The following is a 21,814-nucleotide window of genomic DNA, read 5'->3' on the forward strand; positions in this document are numbered from 1 at the left end:
AAGTTAATTTAGATGTGAAAGGAAAAACTTGTTTGATGTAATATTGATATATTAATGACTGAATTAAAATATTTTAAAATTTAAAGCATGAGAAGTGATAATTATGATGAAGATAGATAATGGATCTGCACATTCCTTGGCCAAAAGTGGGTTACAGAATGGAAATGGAGAATATTTAATAGAAAAGATGCCTACTTAATGTCTGTAATGGTTTGGATTAACGAATAAAACTTTATTGATTTGTTGAAACGAAATTGATATGTAGTTAATCAGATTTAAGTGTTTTGATGTAGTCTGGTTCTGATATCCACTTTGAATTTAATCTTGATTTATTTCGAGTTGAAATACTGATTTTAATTTTTAATTTTTGATTTGGTTGTGAATTGAATTTTAAATCATAGTCATTTACGATGAATTTTTATATTCATTTTAGTGATGATTATTGATGCTCAATGATTTTATTTGAGTATGATTTTGCTTTTTGTTGCCATTGGAATAATTAATCTTTTGTCCATTTCAAACTTTTTTATATTTATTTTCTTGTTAAAAGCCTGTTTGGTGGAATAATTTGAGAAATAAGAAAATGCAAAAGCAAAGAGAGTACAACTCGGTTTTGCTTTCCTTTTGTTGTCTTGACATTATAGTCACAAGTATAAATGTCTCAACTCTCAAACACAACATAAGAGTAAGAAACAAGGATCCAGCAAAGCTAAGAGTTAAGAGATGAAGAAAGTAGAGCTCATATTCGTTCCAGCGCCAGCAATGGGGCACTTGGCCTCAACCGTTGAATTCGCAAAGCGCCTTATCTGTCGCGATCATCGAATTCGGGTTATTATTCTTTCCATGAAGTGGTTTCCCAGTGCTTCTTTGAATGCATACATCGACTCGCTCACTGCATTGCAACCTGATGGAATCCAACTTATTGAACTCCCTCAGGTTGCTCTTCCCTCATTAGATCCTAAGAAGTCACTCGAAAGTTTCCTTGATGTATTCGTACAGTGCTACATCCCTCCTGTTAGAAATGCTGTGAGGGACATTGTATCAATGAGATGTAGCTTGGGTGAAACCCGAGTTGCAGGATTAGTTCTTGATCTCTTTTGTTCACCCATGATTGATATTGCAACTGGTTTTGGTCTTCCTTCTTACCTATACTTCCCCACAAATGCAGCCACGTTCGGTCTCATGGGGTATCTACCAACCCGACATACCCCGGAGAGCTCCGAATTTGAATGTTCAGATCCTGAACATTTGATCCCAGGATTTGTCAATCCTGTCCCTACATGTGTTCTTCCATCAGCTGTATTTTGCAAGGATGGAGGTTACACTACATATGTCAAAGTTGCTGAAAGGTTCAAGGATGCCAAAGGTATTATAATCAATACATTTGAAGAACTTGAGCCTTATGCTCTAAACTGTTTCTCCAACGGCCAAAACCCTCCAGTTTATCCAGTTGGACCAGTGATTAACCTCAATGGTCTGAGTTACTCAGACTCGGATGATAGGGTCATGAAATGGCTCGATGATCAGCCTCAATCATCAGTGGTGTTCCTTTGCTTCGGAAGCATGGGAAGCTTTAAATCACCCCAAGTGAAAGAAACTGCACTGGGGCTGGAGCAAAGTGGGTTCAGGTTCTTATGGTCCTTGTGTGTGCAACCACCGCAAAATGATGCTTCAAAAATGTTACCGGAAGGGTTTCTGGAAAGGGTACAAGGGAGAGGGATGACATGCAGTTGGGCGCCACAGTTGAAGGTTCTTGCTCACAAAGCAATAGGAGGGTTTATATCTCATTGTGGTTGGAACTCAATCCTGGAAAGCTTGTGGTTCGGTGTACCCATTGTAACATGGCCTCTGTATGCTGAACAACAGTTCAATGCATTCAAGATGGTGAAGGAATTAGGGTTAGCAGTGGAGATGAGGTTGAACTATAGGAAAGATAGTGATGAAGTGGTGATGGCAGATGAGATAGAGAAAGCTGTGGGGATGGTAATAGATGGTGGAAGTGAAGTGAGAAAGAAAGTAGAGGACATGGGTGAGATGGCAAGGAAGAGTGTTATGGAAGGTGGAACTTCATTCAATTCTATTGGAAAACTGATAGAGGACATAATAGGCAACAACTGATATGGAATCATTGCTGTTGTTATTGTACTGTTAATTTATTTCACTACATTTGAGATTATAATGATATACATGCGGTACAACTGATATGGGTCACTGCTCCATTTTCCTTTGTAACCAAACAATAATGGAAGAAGTTTTCTTTGTTTCCCTTGCTTTTCTTTTTCACTTTCTTTCAATCCAAACATAAAGTATAATTATGTTGTCCTTCTGTTAGTCGCTGGACACTTCGGTGATTGATATCCCTCAGGTTGTATTGCTAGGACCTTTTACTGCAGCTTGAAGTGGCGTTCTATGATGCGAGGGGCTTGTTCTCGAGTTTCTTGGTTATTTCCGCAACATATTTACCTTGGTAAAAGGCCTGTTGGAGCTCTAGCTCAGTGGGTTCACGGGATCCATCGGCTGCATAAGTGCCAGCACCATAAGAGGAGCCACCTTTTACCTCATTCATCTCAAACATGCCACTGCCAAAAGTGTATCCAAGAGGCACAAATATCATACCATGATGTGCTAACTGTGTTATAGCAGTTAATCTACATATCAGGTAAAACAAAGAGAAAAGAAAACATAAGATACGTAACATAAGCACTGATTTGAAGCAAAATAATGGATATAAATATAATTAAACACAAACATAATAGATCTTCCAACAGGTCTTTCCATGTTTATAGATAAGAACAGATAGAGCTGTGGGAATATGTAAACTGCGAAGGAACTTACGCAGTGAGCTCCTGTCCTCCCCCATGGAAACCAGTACTCCAGAAGATACCAGCAGGCTTGCCAGCAAGTGCTTGGTGTTCCCACAGGTCGTTAGTAGCATCAAAGAAGGCCTTAAACTGAGCTGCCATCACACCGAAACGAGAAGGAAACCCGAAGAGAAAACCATCAGCTTCCAAAAGCTGTTCTGGCCTAATCTCTGGTACATCAGCTGCTTTAGCTGGTGCCTTCATCTTTTGCAGTATTGTATCAGATAGCGTCTCCGGTACCTGTTGAATCCAACCAGTCGCCTAAGTAAGACCAAAAAGGTCACTTTCATTCAAGACATCCTATTTCTCTTCTGGTAAATTACCTGCCAAAGTGTTGCCTCAACATCTTGAACTGAATTAGCCCCCCTTTGCACCTCCCTTGCCATGATCTCGACATGACGGTACAACGAGTAATACCTATCCAAGGTAATATAATTCAAGGACCGGAGAAAATAGGGGAAAGTTATAGGAAATCTAAAGAAATGCAAATGGGTTGATGAAGGATCAACACTTACACTACATACAACTTTGTTACTGCCATAGCTGCAATTGAGCTCTGATATTTGAACCAACTGCTTATATCTGTGTGACGAATCCAATATTTATTAATTCACTCCATAGGATTTGACCAAAACTAAATGATTCCCCTTTAAAAGCTGTGAAAGTCCTCGACATTATAAAATTGAAAATTATCATCAAGACTTGAGATTATTACAGATTACCACAATCCACACACAACTTACTCGTCAAAGTTCGAACACATAATTTGTATCCATAAACCAACCAGAAGAATAGAGTTTTTTTTTTATGATTATATGCCATCAATCAGCTTGCTTAAAGTGAATCCAGAACTATATATTTACATCAGCATTATTGTCTTCATAGTAATTTATGCAAGAAATTCCAAAGTCATGAAGAATTAAAACAGAAAGCCAAGTAGATGGAAATAAATGATTGAGAAGAAGTTGAGAAAACTTTACCTTGGGTATGTTGAAGGAAAGAAAGAACAAAGTTGTCAGGCTTCAGAGTCACATGAGAAACAGATAAAGATGGCTTTTGCGTAATGAAACATGTATGCTAGATGTTGAAATTAAAAAAAAAAAAAAGAAAGAAAATTTTATTAGAAGAGCTGTGGTGAGAAAAATATGATTCAATACTGAAATATAAAACATTTTATAGATAAGGTTCGTACAAATTATTTTATCTTTTAAAACACGTATATAAATGGTTTTTTGTTTACACCAGCAAAAAAAAAATATTACAAGAAATCATTGTGATTAGATCCCATCACATGGCTGATAGAATAAACAAGGGCGAATAAACCAATAATAAGGTTTCGATTTTATTATTTTATTTAAACTTAAATTAGTTAATATTTAAAAATAGAATTCATTTAATTCAAAATTGCTAAAAATTAAATATGAAATTTTAGTTAATTTTATTTAAATATTTTAAATTATATTTAATTTTTATTTTTAAGAACATAACCATTATCATTTTTAAGAGATTTGATATTTAAATTTAAAATTATCATAACTTTATATTTTGATCATTTAATTTTAAAAAATTATAAATTGATCACTAAACTATTTGAAAGTTACAAGTTAATCGCGATCTGTTAAACTCCTACCAATAGTTATATATGAGAACAAATAAATTTAGAATTTGGTCACTTAACTATTAGTGAATTTACAATTAAATAAAATATGGTATTAATTTATTCTATATTCTCTCAACTAAATTAATATCCTAAAATTTTTTTCCTTTTAATTTTTTCCCCAATTAATGAAATAAAAAGTATACACGAAAAGAAGAGTTGATGAATTATATAATGAAATAATAAGACAATCTAGTAGCACATCTCTTTAGTTATAAATAGATAAAATAATTATGATAAAAGTATGTGATGCGTAGATAATTAGCTGTTAAACAAGAAGGAAATCAGTGTATATATATATATATTAGTGGTTAGAATCAAATCAATCAACAAGATAAAAACCTATATTCGAATTTGTTAATTTCCCTCTAATATTTGTATAAATATTAGAGGCTATTTATATTTTAACACACTATTGACAATGATTTATATATTTTTTAGTGTTTAGAATTTGAAGATTCTTTTGTTTGGTTGGGAGAATATGAAATCAATAAATAGCATCGTTTAGGTTAAATTCTATCATTGACCCAGACCATCATACTAACATAGTTCTTTTTACTTCTAATTAGTTTCAAAAGCTCTTTTCCAAACTCACTCACCTTAAGGTTAACTTCCATCAATAATATTACAATCATGAAATGAGTATTTCCTCGTTTGGTGAATTTTATCCTATGTTACTTTCTCAGCAAAACAATGAAGTTCTTCAAAGATACAAACTAAATGATCCTTACAACTGCAATTTAAAAGGTAAAAGACAAAGAGTAAGCAGCAAAGTCGAAACTAACCTCTTGTGTCATTCTTCTTTGAAGTTATAAATGGCTTGAAGCCATTTGGGCAAATTCTCCCACGGGCATTCTTCCCTAACCGCTTTCAAAAACAACTGTTCCTCCACCGTCATCAGAATGTGCTATAAATCATCGGCAAAACAATATCGATCCATAAATTGAACCTGGAAGAGAGAAAATAAGGAGTTTTGATCGCAGTGGCAATGGCAGATCAAGCTACGATTTTGAATTTTTTTTATAAATCACGGGTCAAACAGAACCCTAAAAATCTTTTTTGACTGGGTGAAGCCATCGTGAAAACATAATAAAATAAATGGAGAGCAGTGGAGGGGAACAAAGTTGTAACCGCGAGAGGGTTAGAGTGTTTCTGTGATTTTTCTTTTAACTACAATATTTTTACCTGTTTGATTACATGTAATCAAATTGGGCAATGTCTAAAGGAAGAAACACTTACAGATTTTACATGTAATCATTATTGTAACATTAATTTTAGAATATAAAAACTCCTTAAATTTTTTTAAAATAATTAAATTCTTTTTTTCTTTTTTCAATCATTTCACTACTTAAATTTTAAAAATATATATATAAAAAGCAGTTAAGCCCATACTATTAATAAAAGTTAGAAAAAAATTATAAAAATAATAAATTTTAGAAAAATTATTAAATTTTAATAAAAATATAAAAAATTAAAATTTATTAAAAATTAAATTTTTTTATAAAAATTGTAAAAAATAAAAATAATTGTAAAATTTTATAAAAATCATACAAAAATTAACGACCTTTAGTTTTTTTTCAATTAAAGTCATCACCTGTCACAACACAGTGTGACATGTGGCGAAAGATGATAGAAAAATAAAAATCCGTAAAAGTTATAGAAAAATTATAAAATGCTTCTTTTAGTATAATAATTTTTGTAAAAAATTTTATGAAATTTTTATTTCTTTACATTTTGTATAATTTTTGTATTACTCAATTACAATTCACCAATAATTAGATGACATCACAATATAACTTGTATCAATTGTTACAAGTCATATGACAGTGCCCATATAATATTATACATTAAAAATTAAAAAAAAATATATTTTTGGTTATATAAATAATAAAATTTATCGATTAAATAAATACAATTTATATAAGATGAATTAAATTGAGAACTTTACTTAATATTTAATTAAAGTAATGATGTTAGAATCAATAAGCGATAATATGTTTAAAAATGTCACTTCCTTCTAACAAAATTTACTTCTCCTAAATTTTCTTTCACAAATCACTTTTTTCCAGCACTAATTCTTCCTCATGTCTCTTTCTCTTTTCTAATGAATCACAATCCTTTTTTTTTTTTTAGTAAAAGTTCCACAAAATCAAAGATAAATTATTAAAATTCACTAGTTATCCACAACCTTTTATCAATGTTTCATTTTCATCCATAACCTTTAAAAATTATATTTATCACCCTCGATCTTTATTAATATTTCATTTCTCATCATAAAATTTAAAATTTTCGATTATTCATCCCTGACTTTTCAAATATATAGAGTATATAAACTACTAAAGTTATTTTTTATATTTATAAAATATTGTTTTAAACATATTATTTAAAAGGTTATATAGTTTAATGCCTTCAAAATTAGTTTTTTAGATTTTTCAAATTATTAATATATATATTTTATTTTTCACATAAAAATAGTAAGTTTTATTCCAATAAATTAAAATTGCTATTTTTTTCCCAACATAAAAACTAATAGATGAAAACGAAATGTTAATAAAGGTTATGGATGATTAATACAAAATTTAAAGGCAAGAAGATCCACATATTACTCATATTATTAACTAAAAATTTAATTAATGAAATAATTACTATTATTTGCATCAAGACAGAAATTTTAAAATTAAAAAATATAAAGACTTAGAATGATCAGTTGGAGAATACAGCCTAAATCTACAACTGTACGTATAGTACATGACTATAGTTAAATTTAACTAAAGAGAATTAATGACTAATGTTTAGGTTAGAACTAAAATTCTACAATGATTAAAATTGACCAATTCGAAAAGTACAAGGACTAAAATTGACAGAAACTAACCAAATTCTAAAGAAATATCTAAAAGGTAATACTCTGTATTTCTTAGCTACCTTTCTCAGTACAAAGGCATAGTTTATATACACAATAGGAAAAGCTAACTACTGTTAACAACCCTTAACAATAAAACTAATTCATTCAACAGCCTAACTACCTAATTATTAAACATGTGTGAATTTTTCCATACTGTAACATTCACCCAGCTTCATCGAGTGGCATGACCCGAAGAAGATGACGAAACCAAGTGAATAAGGCAACAGACAATGGTTTAGTAAGAATATCAGCCACCTGATCACAAGCTGGTACTTCGCCAACAACCAAATCTCTGCTAGCCACCTTCTCACGAATAAAAAACAGATCAAGTTCAACATGTTTGAACTTGGAATGCAGTACCAGATTAGCTGCAACAGCTACTGCACTGGAATTATCATACCATACTGTTAGAGGATCAACAGAACAAAGTTTAAGTTCGGTCAACAAAGATACAAGCCAGGCAATGTCACTCGTGGCTTCAGCTAAACTCCGATATTCAGCTTCTGCCGTAGATGGAGAAACAACTTGTTGTTTCTTAGAACACCACGATATAGTTGTATGACCAAAATATACACAGTATCCCGTCGTAGACCAGCGATCATCAAAATCAAGACCCCAGTTTGCATCAGCATACCCTACTAGGGACAAGCGATCAGAACTGCGAATTATTAGACCATGAGAGAGAGTGCCACGAAGATTCATATGAACTTTAGTGGGAGCATGCATGAACTGGCAGATCCGATTAATGGCATAAGAAATATCTGGTCGTGTTAAAACAACATACTGAAGAGCTCCAATAAGACTACAATACTCAGTGAGATCAGTAAGGCGTTCTCTCTCATCTTTTGACAATAGAGATGAACTGACCATTGGCGTATGCACACTTTTGGCATTAGTCATAGAACTCCGATCAAGTAGCTCGCGGATGTACTTTCGTTGACATAAATGCAGAGTGCCAGAGGGTGACCGACTGACTTCAATATCTAGAAAATAATGAAGGTTACATATATCCTTTAAAGCAAACTTGTTGTGTAACTGCTGCACAAAACAATCAATCTCGTCAGCCGAACTGCTAGTAATAACAATGTCATCTACATAGACAAGAATGTAGAGAGAAAAGGCAGAGGAAACTTTGGCAAATAACGATGCATCTGATTTAGACAAAACAAACCCCGTAGATATTAGATATTACTTCAATTGTCAAACCAGGCACGAGGAGCTTGTCGTAAACCATATAGAGCTTTAGTTAACAGACACACCAACTTTTCACCATTTGGTCCAACTTTAACATAGCCAGGTGGTTGCTGCATAAAGACTTCATCAGACAAATCACCATTTAAAAAGGCATTATTGACATCAACTTGCCATAGACACCAGCCACGAGAGACAGCAATGGACAAAATTAACCGAATAGTGGTAGGTTTGACCACTGGACTAAACGTCTCTTTGAAGTCACAACTGGGTACCTGAGAACAAACCTTGGCAACCAACCGTGCCTTCCGTCGTTCAATCATCCCATCAGGATTTTTTTCACCTTAAAAAGCCATTTGCACCCAATCACCTTTCGACCAGGAGGGAGAGGACGAAGTTACCAGGTAGAGTTAGTAATCAAAGCATCATATTCGGCTTGAACAGCAAGCCGCCAGTCTGGATTAGCAAGAGCCTCTTCGACAGATGTCGGCTCAAAGTCAACTGTATTCACGGACAAGACTTTGGGTTTAAAAATTCCAGCCTTAGACCGAGTGACCATAGCATGAGTATTAGAAGTAGAAGCAAGAGGATCAGCGGTAATAGAAGGAGCAGGTGGAGGATCAGTAGGAGAAGAGAGTGTCTTTTGTAGGCCAGCCCCCAAAGTAGTCATGTTGTCAACTGAAGGAGGATGTACCGGACTACATGTAGTTGACGAATCAGAGGAAGGTGACGCACAAGTAGTAGCGGGCAAAGAAGCAAGATCAGAATGTTGTCAAGGCCCTGTAGTGGGAAAAGAACGAACAACAGGAACAAACGAAGGAGTACATGTAGGAGACTGATCACTAAGAAAACCAGAATCAGTGAACAAAAATCGCTTTTCATCAAAGACAACATGCCGATAAATAAGTATCTCGCCACTTTATGTTAAACAGTAATATCCCTTATGTTGCAAGCTATAGCCAAGAAATGTAGAAGGTTGAGTTCGAAACTCAAGCTTGTGTTTAAGAAACGAACGTAAGTATGGGAAACAACAGCACCCAAAAACCCGGAGGTGATCATATGTCGGTATACTACCAAACAAACGTTGATACGGTGTCATACCTTTCAACACTGGAGTGGGTAGTCGATTGATGAGATGAGCTGCACTACAAAAAGCATAGCCCCAGTAAGCCATAGGTAGATTTGCCTGAGCCAAGAGGGTGAGACCAGTCTCCACAATATGTCTATGCTTACGTTCAGCAACATCATTCTGTTTAGAAGTGTGAGGACATGAAATGCGATGAAGAATCCCATGACTAGCTAGAACTGGAGCAAAGGCACGAAACTCGCCGCCCCAATCACTCTGAAATTTCTTAATACGCTTTCCAAACTGTGTATGAACCATCTGCTGAAACTGGAGAAAACAGTCCACTGTTTGAGATTTGCGTTTGAGCAAATAAACCCAGGTAAATTGACTATACATGTCAAACTGAACGAGACATAATACAAATTTCCTTCACAGGTAACTGAAGCTGGGCCCCACAAATCAAACACAACTAACTCAAACAATTCATCATATTCAGTACGAGATGAAGAAAAAGGCAATTTATGTGATTTTCCTTTTTGACAAGCTACACAAACATTATCAAGAGAGCTTTTATTTGTAACAATTTGACAATCGTCAAGAACAGTTTTTACAATAGTAGAAGAATGATGACCAAGCCCTTTATACCACAAAGTAAAACTATCATCGCCCGTAGACTGATCATGAACGTCAGTGGTGTAAGCAGATGGATACGAATCAACCGAGTTTACAAAAAAATGATAGAGCCAATCACGAACTTGGCCCTGCATTAAGATTTCCTGTGTCTGAATGTCCTTAATCACACAAAAAGAGGGGTAAAATTCAAAGAAGACATTGTTGTCAGTAGTAAATTTAGACATAGTAAATTTTTCCGGATGCTTGGTACACACAAGACATTTGACAAATGAATTAAATTTGTCTTTGTAAACAAAACAGTACTTCCAATGGACGAAATACTAGAGGAAACCCCATTGCCCATTAATAAAGAAGAATCACCTGTGTACGGAGAAGAGGTACGAAGATCAGACGCATTCTGACACACATGATGGGTAGCCCCCGAGTCCGGAAACCATGAGGAGCTCCTTACTGCAACGGAACATAGGAGTCATTGTTATCAAAATTGGAGTCATATGCTGTTGCATCAGAAAAATCAGAGGCACGAAACTCAGGAACTCGGGGTGGTATTCCAACAAATTGAGATGAGTCATATTGAGAAGATTCAACATAAAAAACACGAGCTTGAGGTTTTGTTCGCCATGGAACCTCATAAAATCTCACACAATTTGCATTTGGTTCAGAACAATTTGCGCAAGTACTAAGACGAGGCTGAACAGATGTATGAGGCCCTTCACTAGGCCCACACGACGGATCTGCACCAATTGGGCCACGTGGCCTAGCACTATATGAATAACCCAAATTAGCGTGCTCAACATTACGGCCAACCATGCGCCCAGAATGTCCATAATCCATAGGAAGCCCATGATCAATAGGCCGACTACCATAGAAACCAAAGGAATGTGGCCTAGCTGGCATATGCACAGCATGCGGCCCACGTATTGAAACAGCCCCCATATTTGGCTGAAAACAAGAACACACAGCAGCATCTCTAGAAGACTCCATCCAATTTTGACCAGGCCATGATTCTTCATTCGCTCCCAAAGTAGACTCGCCTAGATGTGGCATCGGAGCAACACGCGGGTGCTATCATCACGGTGATATCGATAGAAACAACGTTGAGCAACGTGACTGTAACGACTACAGATCTGACACTAGATCCAAGTGCGAAAGCCATGGCCACGACCACGACCAGAAAGTAGACCACCGCGAGAAGAACCGTCTACTGCTGGTGACAAAGAGCCTTTCAAAATATTAGCAGCAACCAGAACATCGAAAACAGCCCGCATTTGACGAGCCTCACACTCAAGAAGCGCATCCAGAAGACGTTGAAAAGGCACTGGACCGGAAGAGAGGGAGGCAGAGGACACGATAACATCAAATTCAGATGACAAGTCTGCAAGCAACACCGATGTCCTCTCGGCCTCCGATATAGGAGAACCAGATGCTGCAAGAAGGGCACACATGCTTTTGATTTTATCGACATAAGCACGGATGGAAAGGTTACCTTTCTTGAGGGAGTAAAGATCGTGGCGAAGTTGAGATAGCTTCACAGTAGTGTCTGCCGCAAACAAACTGCTCGCTATCATCTAGACGTCGCACGCATATCGGACATCCGTGAAAGATAAAAGAAACGAAGAACTAATCGTAGATAACAACCATGATGTGAGAAGATTATCTTGTTGAGTAGAGATCGAGGCCGTTGGATTGGCAACCAGAGTGCCATCGGAGGCTTGAACAAATCGCGCAGGAGCAGACATCGTCCCATCAAGAAAGCCAGTCTAATCATAGCCAGCAAGAATAAAACATACCTACTGTTTCCATTGAAGAAACATACCCTCGTCCAGCTTAACAACATCATGCCGAGGAAAGGAGGTGACAATCCGATCACCGGAGAACACCGAGCCACTTGGAACAACAGAATCAGAATCAGGAGAATACGTGACAGCCATGCCCAAGGATCACTGAGCGACTGATACCATGACAGTAACTAACCAAATTCTAAAGAGATATCTAAAAGGTAATACTCCATATTTCTTAGCTACCTTTCTCAGTACAAAGGCATAGTTTATATACACAATAGGAAAACCTAACTGCTGTTAACAACCCTTAACAATAAAACTAATTCATTCAACAGCCTAACTACCTAATTATTAAACATGTGTGAATTTTTCCATACTGTAACAAAAACCGATCAAATTAAAGTCAGAAACTAAACCTATAATTTTCACAAAATACATAGAGTAATATTCAAATTTTAACCTAACTAATAAACATAGTATACCTATGTTTTTTTTAATTAGTATTAATGTTATCTAAATATTTGGTGTTGTATTTTAAATTTATCAATAATTTTAAAAATATTTAAAATATATTATATATGAAAAATATATATACATATCTATATAATAATTATTTCAAGCTCCACTTTAATCATAAAAATTAATAAAGTTAAATTTGTTATTTAAACTCATTTTTCTTTCGTCCATGTGAATTTATAAGGCGCAAGAATCTTGATTTGCTCTCTATTAGGTTTGATTGTTTAGACATACTCAATCAAGTATTTATACAAAGATTGTTTAAATAGATATTTCAGTTCGAAAAGAACACAAGAAGTAAGCACACAGCATAGAAATACACATAAGTGATTTGTTAATGTACTTTGAAAATAATTTTATTCTGTAAAATCTCGCTTACTGAATGATCTTTATTTAATAATCTTTTAAATCATTTATTGGTTTAAGTCCAACATACCCATACACAAAAAATTAATGTAAAGTGCAAAAAAGTCAAGTAAAAGATACACAAATAATCCACCAAAAGCACACTAAAAAGCATCTTCAAATGTGTGGCACAACAACCTATTTACAGGCTAAAATCGATCTATCTCAAATAGGAATTGTCTTTATATAATTTCTGACAAGATTAGAAAAGTAATGAGATCAGAAGGAATCCAACGAAATGTTTTAAATGAAATGGGGTTCTCTCGAGAATGAACTCGGAGAAGGTAAAGTAGAAATTAATATGATAAAAAATTTTAATTCTGATAAGGTCATCAAAACAAGATGAGCGAAGACGCTCAATAAAAAAAAAGATTTTTTTCATTCCCCAACCGGATTCGATTCTTTTGAAGGGGTAAGCCTATTTATTTCTAGTTCTAAGAGCAATAGTTTTAGTGGTCGACTCGCTTCTTTCAAATTGTTTCTCATTATTAAGAAGAGTAACGAAGAAAAAAAACGAACTTGTTTCATAGCAATAGTAATTAATCGTTGTTGTTTTAAGGTCAATCTATTTACTCGCAAAGATAATATTTTTTCTTGTTCACTAATAATGGACTAATTAAACTCATGTTTCTATATTCGATCCCCCGATTGAATCGGGAGCAAACGCCTTTCGAATAGATTGCTTGGATTTAAGAAAGAGTTGCTTGGATTTATCCATAATTTCTTTATTCCTTATTTCTAAAAAGAATCCTATCCCTATTTCTATTTTTAAAATTCTATTTTGAAAATTTAAATTATAGAATTAATATAATAAATAGGATTTGGTTTGTTTATTTTATTATTATTTATCATTTAAATATATAATTTAAATATATATAAATTTAAGTATATTAATAATATATAAATAATTTAACAATATAATAATATATAAAGAAATATGCGTTATAACTAATTATCTTCTCAAAGTAAAACTCTCAATTATAATTTAAATATATATTCTTGAATTATCTCCAATAATTATCTCAAAATAAAGTAGAAATAATCTCCTTAAACACAACACATAAGTTTATTAAGGATAAATGATAAGCACAAGTCTTATCCAGAAAGTCAAGTCGATATCAACTTTTTCAATACTCCAATTTGATTATGACTATGAGGCATAATAAATGACATCCATAAAACACGTCCTGAAAGCCAATGAATAAAATACTTCAGCTATCCTAATGTCTTCATTGATTAGTCAATCAATCACCTGATCATATCTTGACTAATCAAATGACAAATCTTGACTAATTAGATGACTAATCAGGCATTGAGTCTTCAGTGCTTGACAGTCTTGATCCTAATATAGGGTAAGGTAGTCATTTAATTAGCCACTTGATCAGGTCTTGGCTATACAAATGATTTATCAAACATTGAATCTTTAATGCTTCACCTTGGTCCTAACATAGGGTAAGGTAATCATTTAATCTCATTTTCTTAATACAATTTTTAACATTAATTTTAATATAAATGTCACTTAAAATAACTCTATTAAATAATTATAATGAATAAATTTACTCACCACCTATTCCTAACCTAATATGATATATTAAAATTAATTATATTTCATCAAACTTATTTAATTAAATTAACATGATATCTCAAAATTGATGACCTTAAATACCTACAATAGATGGCATGGCCGTCCAAGGGCATTGGAGCACCACATAACACAATAGCAACAATTAAGACCAGCATGCTTAAATCAATCTTATATTTCACAAAGGTAAAATACAACCTAATGGATATTAATCACCAGAGTCCAGAGGCTAACAAAAGGACATCATAACTCTGATGCTCTCTTATTCCTGCACTATTTCACTATACTTTATATTTGGATTGAAAGAAAGTGAAAAATAAAAAAGAAAGATAAGCAAGGTAAACAAAAAAACTTCGTTCATTCTTGTTTGGTTACAAGGGAAAATGGAGCTGTGATACCATATCAGTTGTAATACATTTATAAATATAATCTCAGATGTAGTGAAATAAATTAACAGTATCAATGACAAAAGCTATGATTCCATATCAGTAGTTGCCTATCATGTCCTCTATCAGTTTTCCAATAAAATTGAATGAAGTTCCACCTTCCATAACACTCTTCCTTGCCATCTCACCCATTTCCTTCACTTTCTTTCTCACTTCACTTCCACCATCCATTACCATCCCCACAGTTTTCTCTATCTCATCTGCCATCACAACTGTTATTACAATAGGGTCGGAAGTGTGTAAATTATTGTACTAAAAAATCACACAAAGTTCAATTCCCAGGGAAGAGAGGTGGATCACATGGATCTCTTAAATACCAAGTCTTTCCTTAGTCAAAATATCCCTTCTATAGTAATTTAATAGCACAATTAAATACTGCTATTATACCGTCAAATATTGAAAGAAAAATAGGATAAGAAAGAACACAAGAGTTTTAACGAGGTTCGGTAAATTATACCTACGTCCTCGGGCACTAACACCAGATGATAACTTTACTATCTTCAAAATATTACAAACAAATAGAATTCCTTAAGAATTCTCAAATGGGAGAAGAGAGAAAACTAAGAGAGAAAGATTGGTTGGGATGGTTAAAATGAGAAATGGTTAGGCCTATTTATAGTTAAGGTTCAGGGACTAACTTGCAAATGGCCTAAAAAATTAAGGACCAAAATTGCAATTATCCCATTCAACTTTAAACTCAACTTGCCAACCACTTTTTACTTTCTTCTTTCGGTGCCAATTGCACCTCCCACTATTTTTGACTTTTCAACAATCTCCACCTTGAAGATTTGATTAGGATAATCACATTTTCACACACTTCCTTCAACTCCCTAAATTTGATAAAGCTATCTTTTGTAGTGCCTCCAAATGCGCTCTTGAGCGCCATACACCTGAACGTGCTCAAATTCTCAGGATGTTAATCAAGTTCAAACAATAATTAAACTTGATTGTTGTTACCACCTTGGTCATCATATCTGCGGGATTATCTACTGTCAGAATCTTCTGAAGTAGAATTTTTCCTTTTTCAAAGACTTCCCGCATAAAGTGATATCTTACGTTGATATGCTTGGTTCTTGAATGATAGACTTGATTTTTCGCTAAATGAATAGCGCTCTGACTATCACAATATAGACTAATGTGACTTTGAACAACTCCCAAGTCTTTCAACAATCCATTAAGCCAAATAGCCTCCTTAACAGCTTCCGTAATTGCCATATATTCTACCTCTATAGTAGACACAGCTACTGTAGAATGTAAGGTAGACTTCCAACTCACTAGGGCTTTTGCAAGAGTAAACAGATACCCCGTAGTTGAACGACGTTTATCTAAATCACCAGCAAAGTCGGAATCAACATATCCAACTACAAACTGACCAAGTGCTTCATCCTACTCAAAAATTAAACCAACGTCTACGGTTTTTCGAAGATACCGTAGAATCCATTTCACAGCTTGCCAATGTCCTTTTCCAGGATTATGCATATACTTGCTCACAACTCCAACAGCTTGTGAAATGTCAGGCCGCATACACACCATCGCATACATTAAACTCCCAACTGCATTAGCATATGGGACTTTTTCCATATATTCTTTTTCTTCTTCAGTTTTCAGAAATAATTGAACACTAAGTTTCAAATGAGAAGCAAGTGGGGTACTTACATGTTTTGTGTTTTCATTTACACCAAAACATTGTAATACCTTTTTCAGATATTACTTCTGATTCAAACAAAGCTTGCCTCTCTGTCTATCTCTACTTATCTCCATGCCGAGAATCTTCTTGGCCTCACCTAGATATTTCATCTCGAACTCTTGATTCAACTGAGCCTTCAGCTTGTCTATCTCCTTTTGGCTCTTAGAAGCGATTAACATGTCATCAACATATAAGAGTAGATAAATGAAAGATCTGTCATGCAGCTTCTGCAAATACACACAATTGTTATATTTGCTTCTTGTGTACTTCTGCCTTCTCATAAAGCTATCAAATCGCTTGTACCACTGCCTCAGGGATTGCTTCAATCCATATAGCGATTTGTTCAGCTTACAAACCCAATTTCTACCACCAGTATCTTTGTATCCTTCGTGCTGAGTCATATAGATCTCCTCTTCTAACTCACCATGCAAGAAAGCCGTCTTAACATCAAGTTGAGCTAGCTACAAATTCAACTGTACTACCAAGGCTAACAAAATTCTAATGGAGGAATGCTTCACAACAGGGGAAAATACATCATTTTAGTCAATTCCCTCCTTCTGAGCGTAGCCTTTAGCTACCAATCTTGTCTTGTAGCAAACATCTTTCTTGCTAGGAGATCTATCTTTCTTTGCGAATACCCATTTGTATCCGATTGCCCTTTTACCTTTCGGTAATTGCGCTAACTCCCAAGTATTGTTCTTCCGGAGAGACTGCATTTCTTCATCCACGGCGCTTTTCCATTTGTCACTTTCTAAGCTTTGCATTACTTCTTGATAAGTGATAGGAATATTATCATCAACAACGGGAAGGGCATAGGCTACCATATCAGTAAATCGAGCAGGTTTACGAATTTCTCTCTGTGGCCTTGCAACTGCAACTGGTTCTGGTGTACTTAATAGTTCTTGGGTCAGAACCTCTTCAACCTCTAATTCCTCCATTGTGGCTGGAGAATTAGACTTATTAACTGGGCAAATCCCCATTTGATCAAACTCCACCTGTTTTGGAGTACACTCCACCTGCTATGGAGTATCGCTCGTCTGAATATCTTTATCTGCTACCTTTTTCAATGTGGCAGATTCATCAAAGGTAACATCTCTGCTACAGATCATTTTCTTTGTGTCTAAGCACCAAAGACGAAATCCCTTCACTCCAGAAGTGATTCCCATAAAGAGAGTTTTCTTTGCCCTCGGATCTAACTTTGACTCATTCACATGGTAATATGCAGTGGATCCAAACACATGTAAGGAATCATAATCTGTAGCCGGTTTTCCAGACCATACTTCCATAGGAGTTTTTCTTTCTAAAGCAGATGATGACAAACGATTAATAAGATGGCCAGCGTATGTCACAGCCTCAGCCCAAAATTACTTGCCCAATCCAACATTGGACAACATACATCGAACTTTCTCCAGTAATGTTTGATTCATACGCTCTGCCACTCCATTCTGCTGTGGTGTATCCCTAACTGTGAAGTGTCGAACAATACCATACTCTTGGCACACATCGAAGAACGGATCACTTTTATATTCCCCTCCATTGTCTGTCCTAAGCCACTTGATTTTGTTGCCAGTCTGGTTTTCGATCATAGTTTTCCATTTAAGAAAAACTCTAAGCACTTCATCCTTAGTTCTCATGGTATATACCCAAACTCTTCTGGAAAAGTCATCAACAAAAGTAACAAAGTAGTGTTTTCCTCCCAACAAAGGTGTTTTGGAAGGCCCCCACACATCTGAGTGAACATATTCTAAAATACCTTTTGTATTATGGATAGTAGTGCCGAATTTCACTCTCTTTTGCTTTCCCAAAACACAATGCTCGCAAAATTTTAATTTGTAAGCCTTTGCACCTTTCAACAATCCTTATTTTGCCAGAATTTGCAAGGATTTTTCGCTGGCATGTCCCAACTTCATATGCCACAACTGCATTGAGTCCAATTCTTTGTTACCGGAAGCTGCAGCGACTGCTCCAATAACTGTACTATCTTGGTAGTAATACAAGTTATTTTTCCTGATGCCCTTCAATATCACAAGTGCGCTAGATGTCACTTTTAAAACTCCATCTCTCATAGTAAAAACTGAACCATTGGATTTCAAGGCTCCCAATGAGATGAGATTTTTCTTCAAACTGGGCACGTACTGAACATTCTTTAATTGGATTGAACCTATCCCAACAGTTTTACAGGCATTGTCATTGCCCATATAAACAACTCCTCCATTTAGTTCTACTAAATCAGAGAACCACTCTCGGATAGGGGACATATGATAGGTACAACCCGAATCCAATATCCACTCATCTGAATGGAACGACAATGATGATGCAACCAGTGATAGTTCAGAGTCACTGGTATCATACTTTGCAACATAAGCATCTACAGCAGCTTTTCCCTTATTCTTCAGCTTTGGACAATTTTTCTTCCAGTGGCCTTTCTCATGACAAAAGGCACATTCATCTTTCCCAAGTCTGGACTTTGACTTTGATCTCCCCTTCTGAGTTTTCTTCCGAGTGTATGAACGACCTCGGACTACTAAAGCTTCTGTATCTTTGATTGAATTTTTCTGTTTGTCCTTCTTTCTCTGTTCATAACTGTATAAGGCCGCACAGACTTCGCTCAGAGATATATCACTCCTTCCATGAAATAGAGTAGTTTCTAGGAACTCAAACTCCTCAGGAAGTGACCCCAACAGAATCAAAGCCAAATCTTCATCTTTGAATGTCTTATCCATATTTAGCAAATCAGTGACTAACTGATTAAATTTGGTGATGTGATCATTCATTGTGGTACCTGGGACGTAAGTGAAGCGAAACAGTCTTTTCTTCAAGTGGAGCTTATTTTGACTGTTTTTCTTCAAAAAATTTTCTTCAAGTACCACCCACAACTTATTTGCAGAAGTTTCCTTTGAAAAAGCATACCTCTGCTCTTGAGAAAAGCATGATCGAATTGTGCCACATGCCAACCGATTGATCGCCTTCCAATCTTTCTCCTGTACATCATCTGGTTTCTCTTCATCAATGGCAATGTCTAGACCCTGCTTAAAAAGGGCATCTAGAACCTCACTTTGCCACATACCAAAATGGCCCGTGCCATCAAAGATCTCCACGGCCAATCTTGCATTTGCAATTGTCGGTCTTGTCCACATGGACGATGTTGAAGCTCCTAAACCGTACTTTTTCTCCATAATCTTTCAATATACATAAGAAAATCTTTTCTGATGTGGAAGATCAGTTTAAACTACAACCACAGAGCATACTACGATTAACCTTCGGCTCTGATACCACTTGTTATTACAATAGGGTCGGAAGTGTGTAAATTATTGTACTAAAAAATCACACAAAGTTCAATTCCCAGGGAAGAGAGGTGGATCACATAGATATCTTAAATACCAAGTCTTTCCTTAGTCAGAATATCCCTTCTATAGTAATTTAATAGCACAATTAAATACTACTATTATACACTCAAATATTGAAAGAAAAATAGGATAAGAAAGAATACAAGAGTTTTAACGAGGTTCGGTAAATTATACCTACGTCCTCGGGCACTAACACCAGATGATAACTTTACTATCTTCAAAATATTACAAACAAATAGAATTCCTTAAGAATTCTCAAATGGGAGAAGAGAGAAAACTAAGAGAGAAAGATTGGTTGGGATGGTTGAAATGAGAAATGGTTAGGCCTATTTATAGTTAAGGTTCAGAGACTAACTTGCAAATGGCTTAAAAAATTAAGGACCAAAATTGCAATTATCCCATTCAACTTTAAACTCAACTTGCCAACCACTTTTTACTTTCTTCTTTCAGTGCCAATTGCATCTCCCACCATTTTTTACTTTTCAACAACAACTTTATTGCTATCTTTCCTATAGTTCAACCTCATCTCCACTGCTAATCCTAATTCCTTCACCATCTTGAATGCATTGAGCTGTTGTTCCGCATACAAAGGCCATGTTGTAATTGGTACACCAAACCACAAGATTTCCAGGATTGAGTTCCAACCGCAATGAGATATAAACCCTCCTATTACTTTGTGAGTAAGAACCTTCAACTGTGGCGCCCAACTGCATATCATCCCTCTCCCTTGGACCCTTTCTAAGAACCCTTCCGGCAACATTTCTAAAGCATCATTTTGTGGTGGTTGCACACGCAAGGACCATAAGAACCTGAACCCACTTTGCTCTAGCCCCAGTGCTATTTCTTTCACTTGGGGTGTTTTAAAGCTTCCCATGCTTCCGAAGCAAAGGAACACCACTGATGCTTGAGGTTGATCATCGAGCCATTTCATGACCTTATCATCCGAATCGAAGTAACTCAGACCAGTAAGCTCAATCACTGGTCTAACTGGATAAAGCGGAGGGTTTTGGCCATTGGAGAAACAATGTAGAGCATAAGGCTCAAGTTCTTCAAATGTATTGATTATGATACCTTTGGCATCCTTGAACCTTGCAGCAACTTTGACATACGTGGTGTAACCTCTATCCTTGCTAAACACAGGTAATGGAAGAACACATGTAGGAACAGGATTGAAAAATCCTGGGATCAAATGTTCAGGATCCGAGCTTTCAAATTCGGAGCTCTTCAGGCTATGTCGGGTCGGTAGATACCACATGAGACCGAAGAAGGCTGCATTAGAAGTGAAGAATAGATAAGAAGGAATACTAAAATCAGTTGCAATATCAATCATGGGTGAACAGAAGAGATCAAGAACTAATCCTGCAATTCGGGTGTCACCCGAGACACATCTCATTAAAACAATGTCTCTGACAGCATTTCTAACATGAGGGATGTAGCTCTTGATGAATGGACCGAATGACTTCTTAGGATCTACTGAGGGATTCAATAAGTTGGATTCCATCAGGTTGCAATGCAGTTTCTCGATCAAGCGCAAAAGAAAAATATCGTGCAATGTCGGATGCAACAGCAGAAAGAACTTGGTATCGTCACCTTCTCTCTGAGCTGGGTATAAAGCCTAATGGTCTAACTCTACTTTGTGATAACCAGAGTGCTATAAAGCTGGCTTCAAATCCACTCTTTCATGCACGAAGCAAACACATTGAATTGGATTGTCACTTTGTGCGAAAAAGGTAGAAGGAG

The 21,814-nt window shown here is 35.6% G+C and overlaps 3 protein-coding genes across 6 annotated transcripts; 1 reads left to right on the plus strand and 2 right to left on the minus strand.

The window, feature by feature from the left end:
* Positions 1 to 468: 468 nt before the first annotated feature.
* LOC107950362 (UDP-glycosyltransferase 71K1) lies at positions 469 to 2,265 on the plus strand. The gene has a single exon (XM_016885201.2). The coding sequence runs from the start codon at positions 724 to 726 to the stop codon at positions 2,116 to 2,118; it is 1,395 nt and encodes a 464-aa protein (XP_016740690.1). The 5' UTR covers positions 469 to 723; the 3' UTR covers positions 2,119 to 2,265.
* Positions 2,116 to 5,685, minus strand: LOC107950363 (probable NAD(P)H dehydrogenase (quinone) FQR1-like 3). Of its 4 annotated transcripts, none has more exons than XM_016885202.2 (6): positions 5,304 to 5,685; positions 3,842 to 3,938; positions 3,377 to 3,443; positions 3,185 to 3,278; positions 2,836 to 3,101; positions 2,116 to 2,648 (listed from the first exon to the last, which is right to left on the minus strand). In XM_016885202.2, exons 1-6 carry the CDS (start codon positions 5,313 to 5,315, stop codon positions 2,408 to 2,410), a joined length of 777 nt encoding a protein of 258 aa, XP_016740691.1. In that variant the 5' UTR covers positions 5,316 to 5,685; the 3' UTR covers positions 2,116 to 2,407. The 4 variants fall into 4 exon arrangements, with proteins under 4 accessions (XP_016740691.1, XP_016740692.1, XP_016740694.1 ...); XM_016885203.2 differs by having other exon boundaries at positions 2,116 to 2,579; positions 5,304 to 5,662; XM_016885205.2 differs by lacking the exon at positions 3,842 to 3,938 and having other exon boundaries at positions 5,304 to 5,416.
* A 14,864-nt stretch (positions 5,686 to 20,549) lies between these two features.
* Positions 20,550 to 21,575, minus strand: LOC107949977 (UDP-glycosyltransferase 71K1). Its single transcript, XM_016884728.1, has one exon. The coding sequence runs from the start codon at positions 21,573 to 21,575 to the stop codon at positions 20,550 to 20,552; it is 1,026 nt and encodes a 341-aa protein (XP_016740217.1).
* Between the last annotated feature and the right edge of the window lie 239 nt (positions 21,576 to 21,814).

This window comes from Gossypium hirsutum, chromosome A03, assembly GCF_007990345.1.
Source record: "Gossypium hirsutum isolate 1008001.06 chromosome A03, Gossypium_hirsutum_v2.1, whole genome shotgun sequence".
Lineage (NCBI taxonomy): Eukaryota > Viridiplantae > Streptophyta > Magnoliopsida > Malvales > Malvaceae > Gossypium > Gossypium hirsutum.

What these genes read in the sequence shown, in the direction of transcription:
- LOC107949977 (XM_016884728.1), bottom strand. Translation starts at nt 21,575, where the DNA reads ATGGAATCCAACTTATTGAATCCCTCAGTAGATCCTAAGAAGTCATTC.
- LOC107950363 (XM_016885202.2), bottom strand. An exon ending in TTTCCTTCAACATACCCAAG is followed by an intron (nt 3,444 to 3,841) that starts GTAAAGTTTTCT and finishes TTCGTCACACAG; the next exon opens with ATATAAGCAGTTGGTTCAAA. An exon ending in GTAACAAAGTTGTATGTAGT is followed by an intron (nt 3,279 to 3,376) that starts GTAAGTGTTGAT and finishes TACCTTGGATAG; the next exon opens with GTATTACTCGTTGTACCGTC.
- LOC107950362 (XM_016885201.2), top strand. Translation starts at nt 724, where the DNA reads ATGAAGAAAGTAGAGCTCATATTCGTTCCAGCGCCAGCAATGGGGCAC.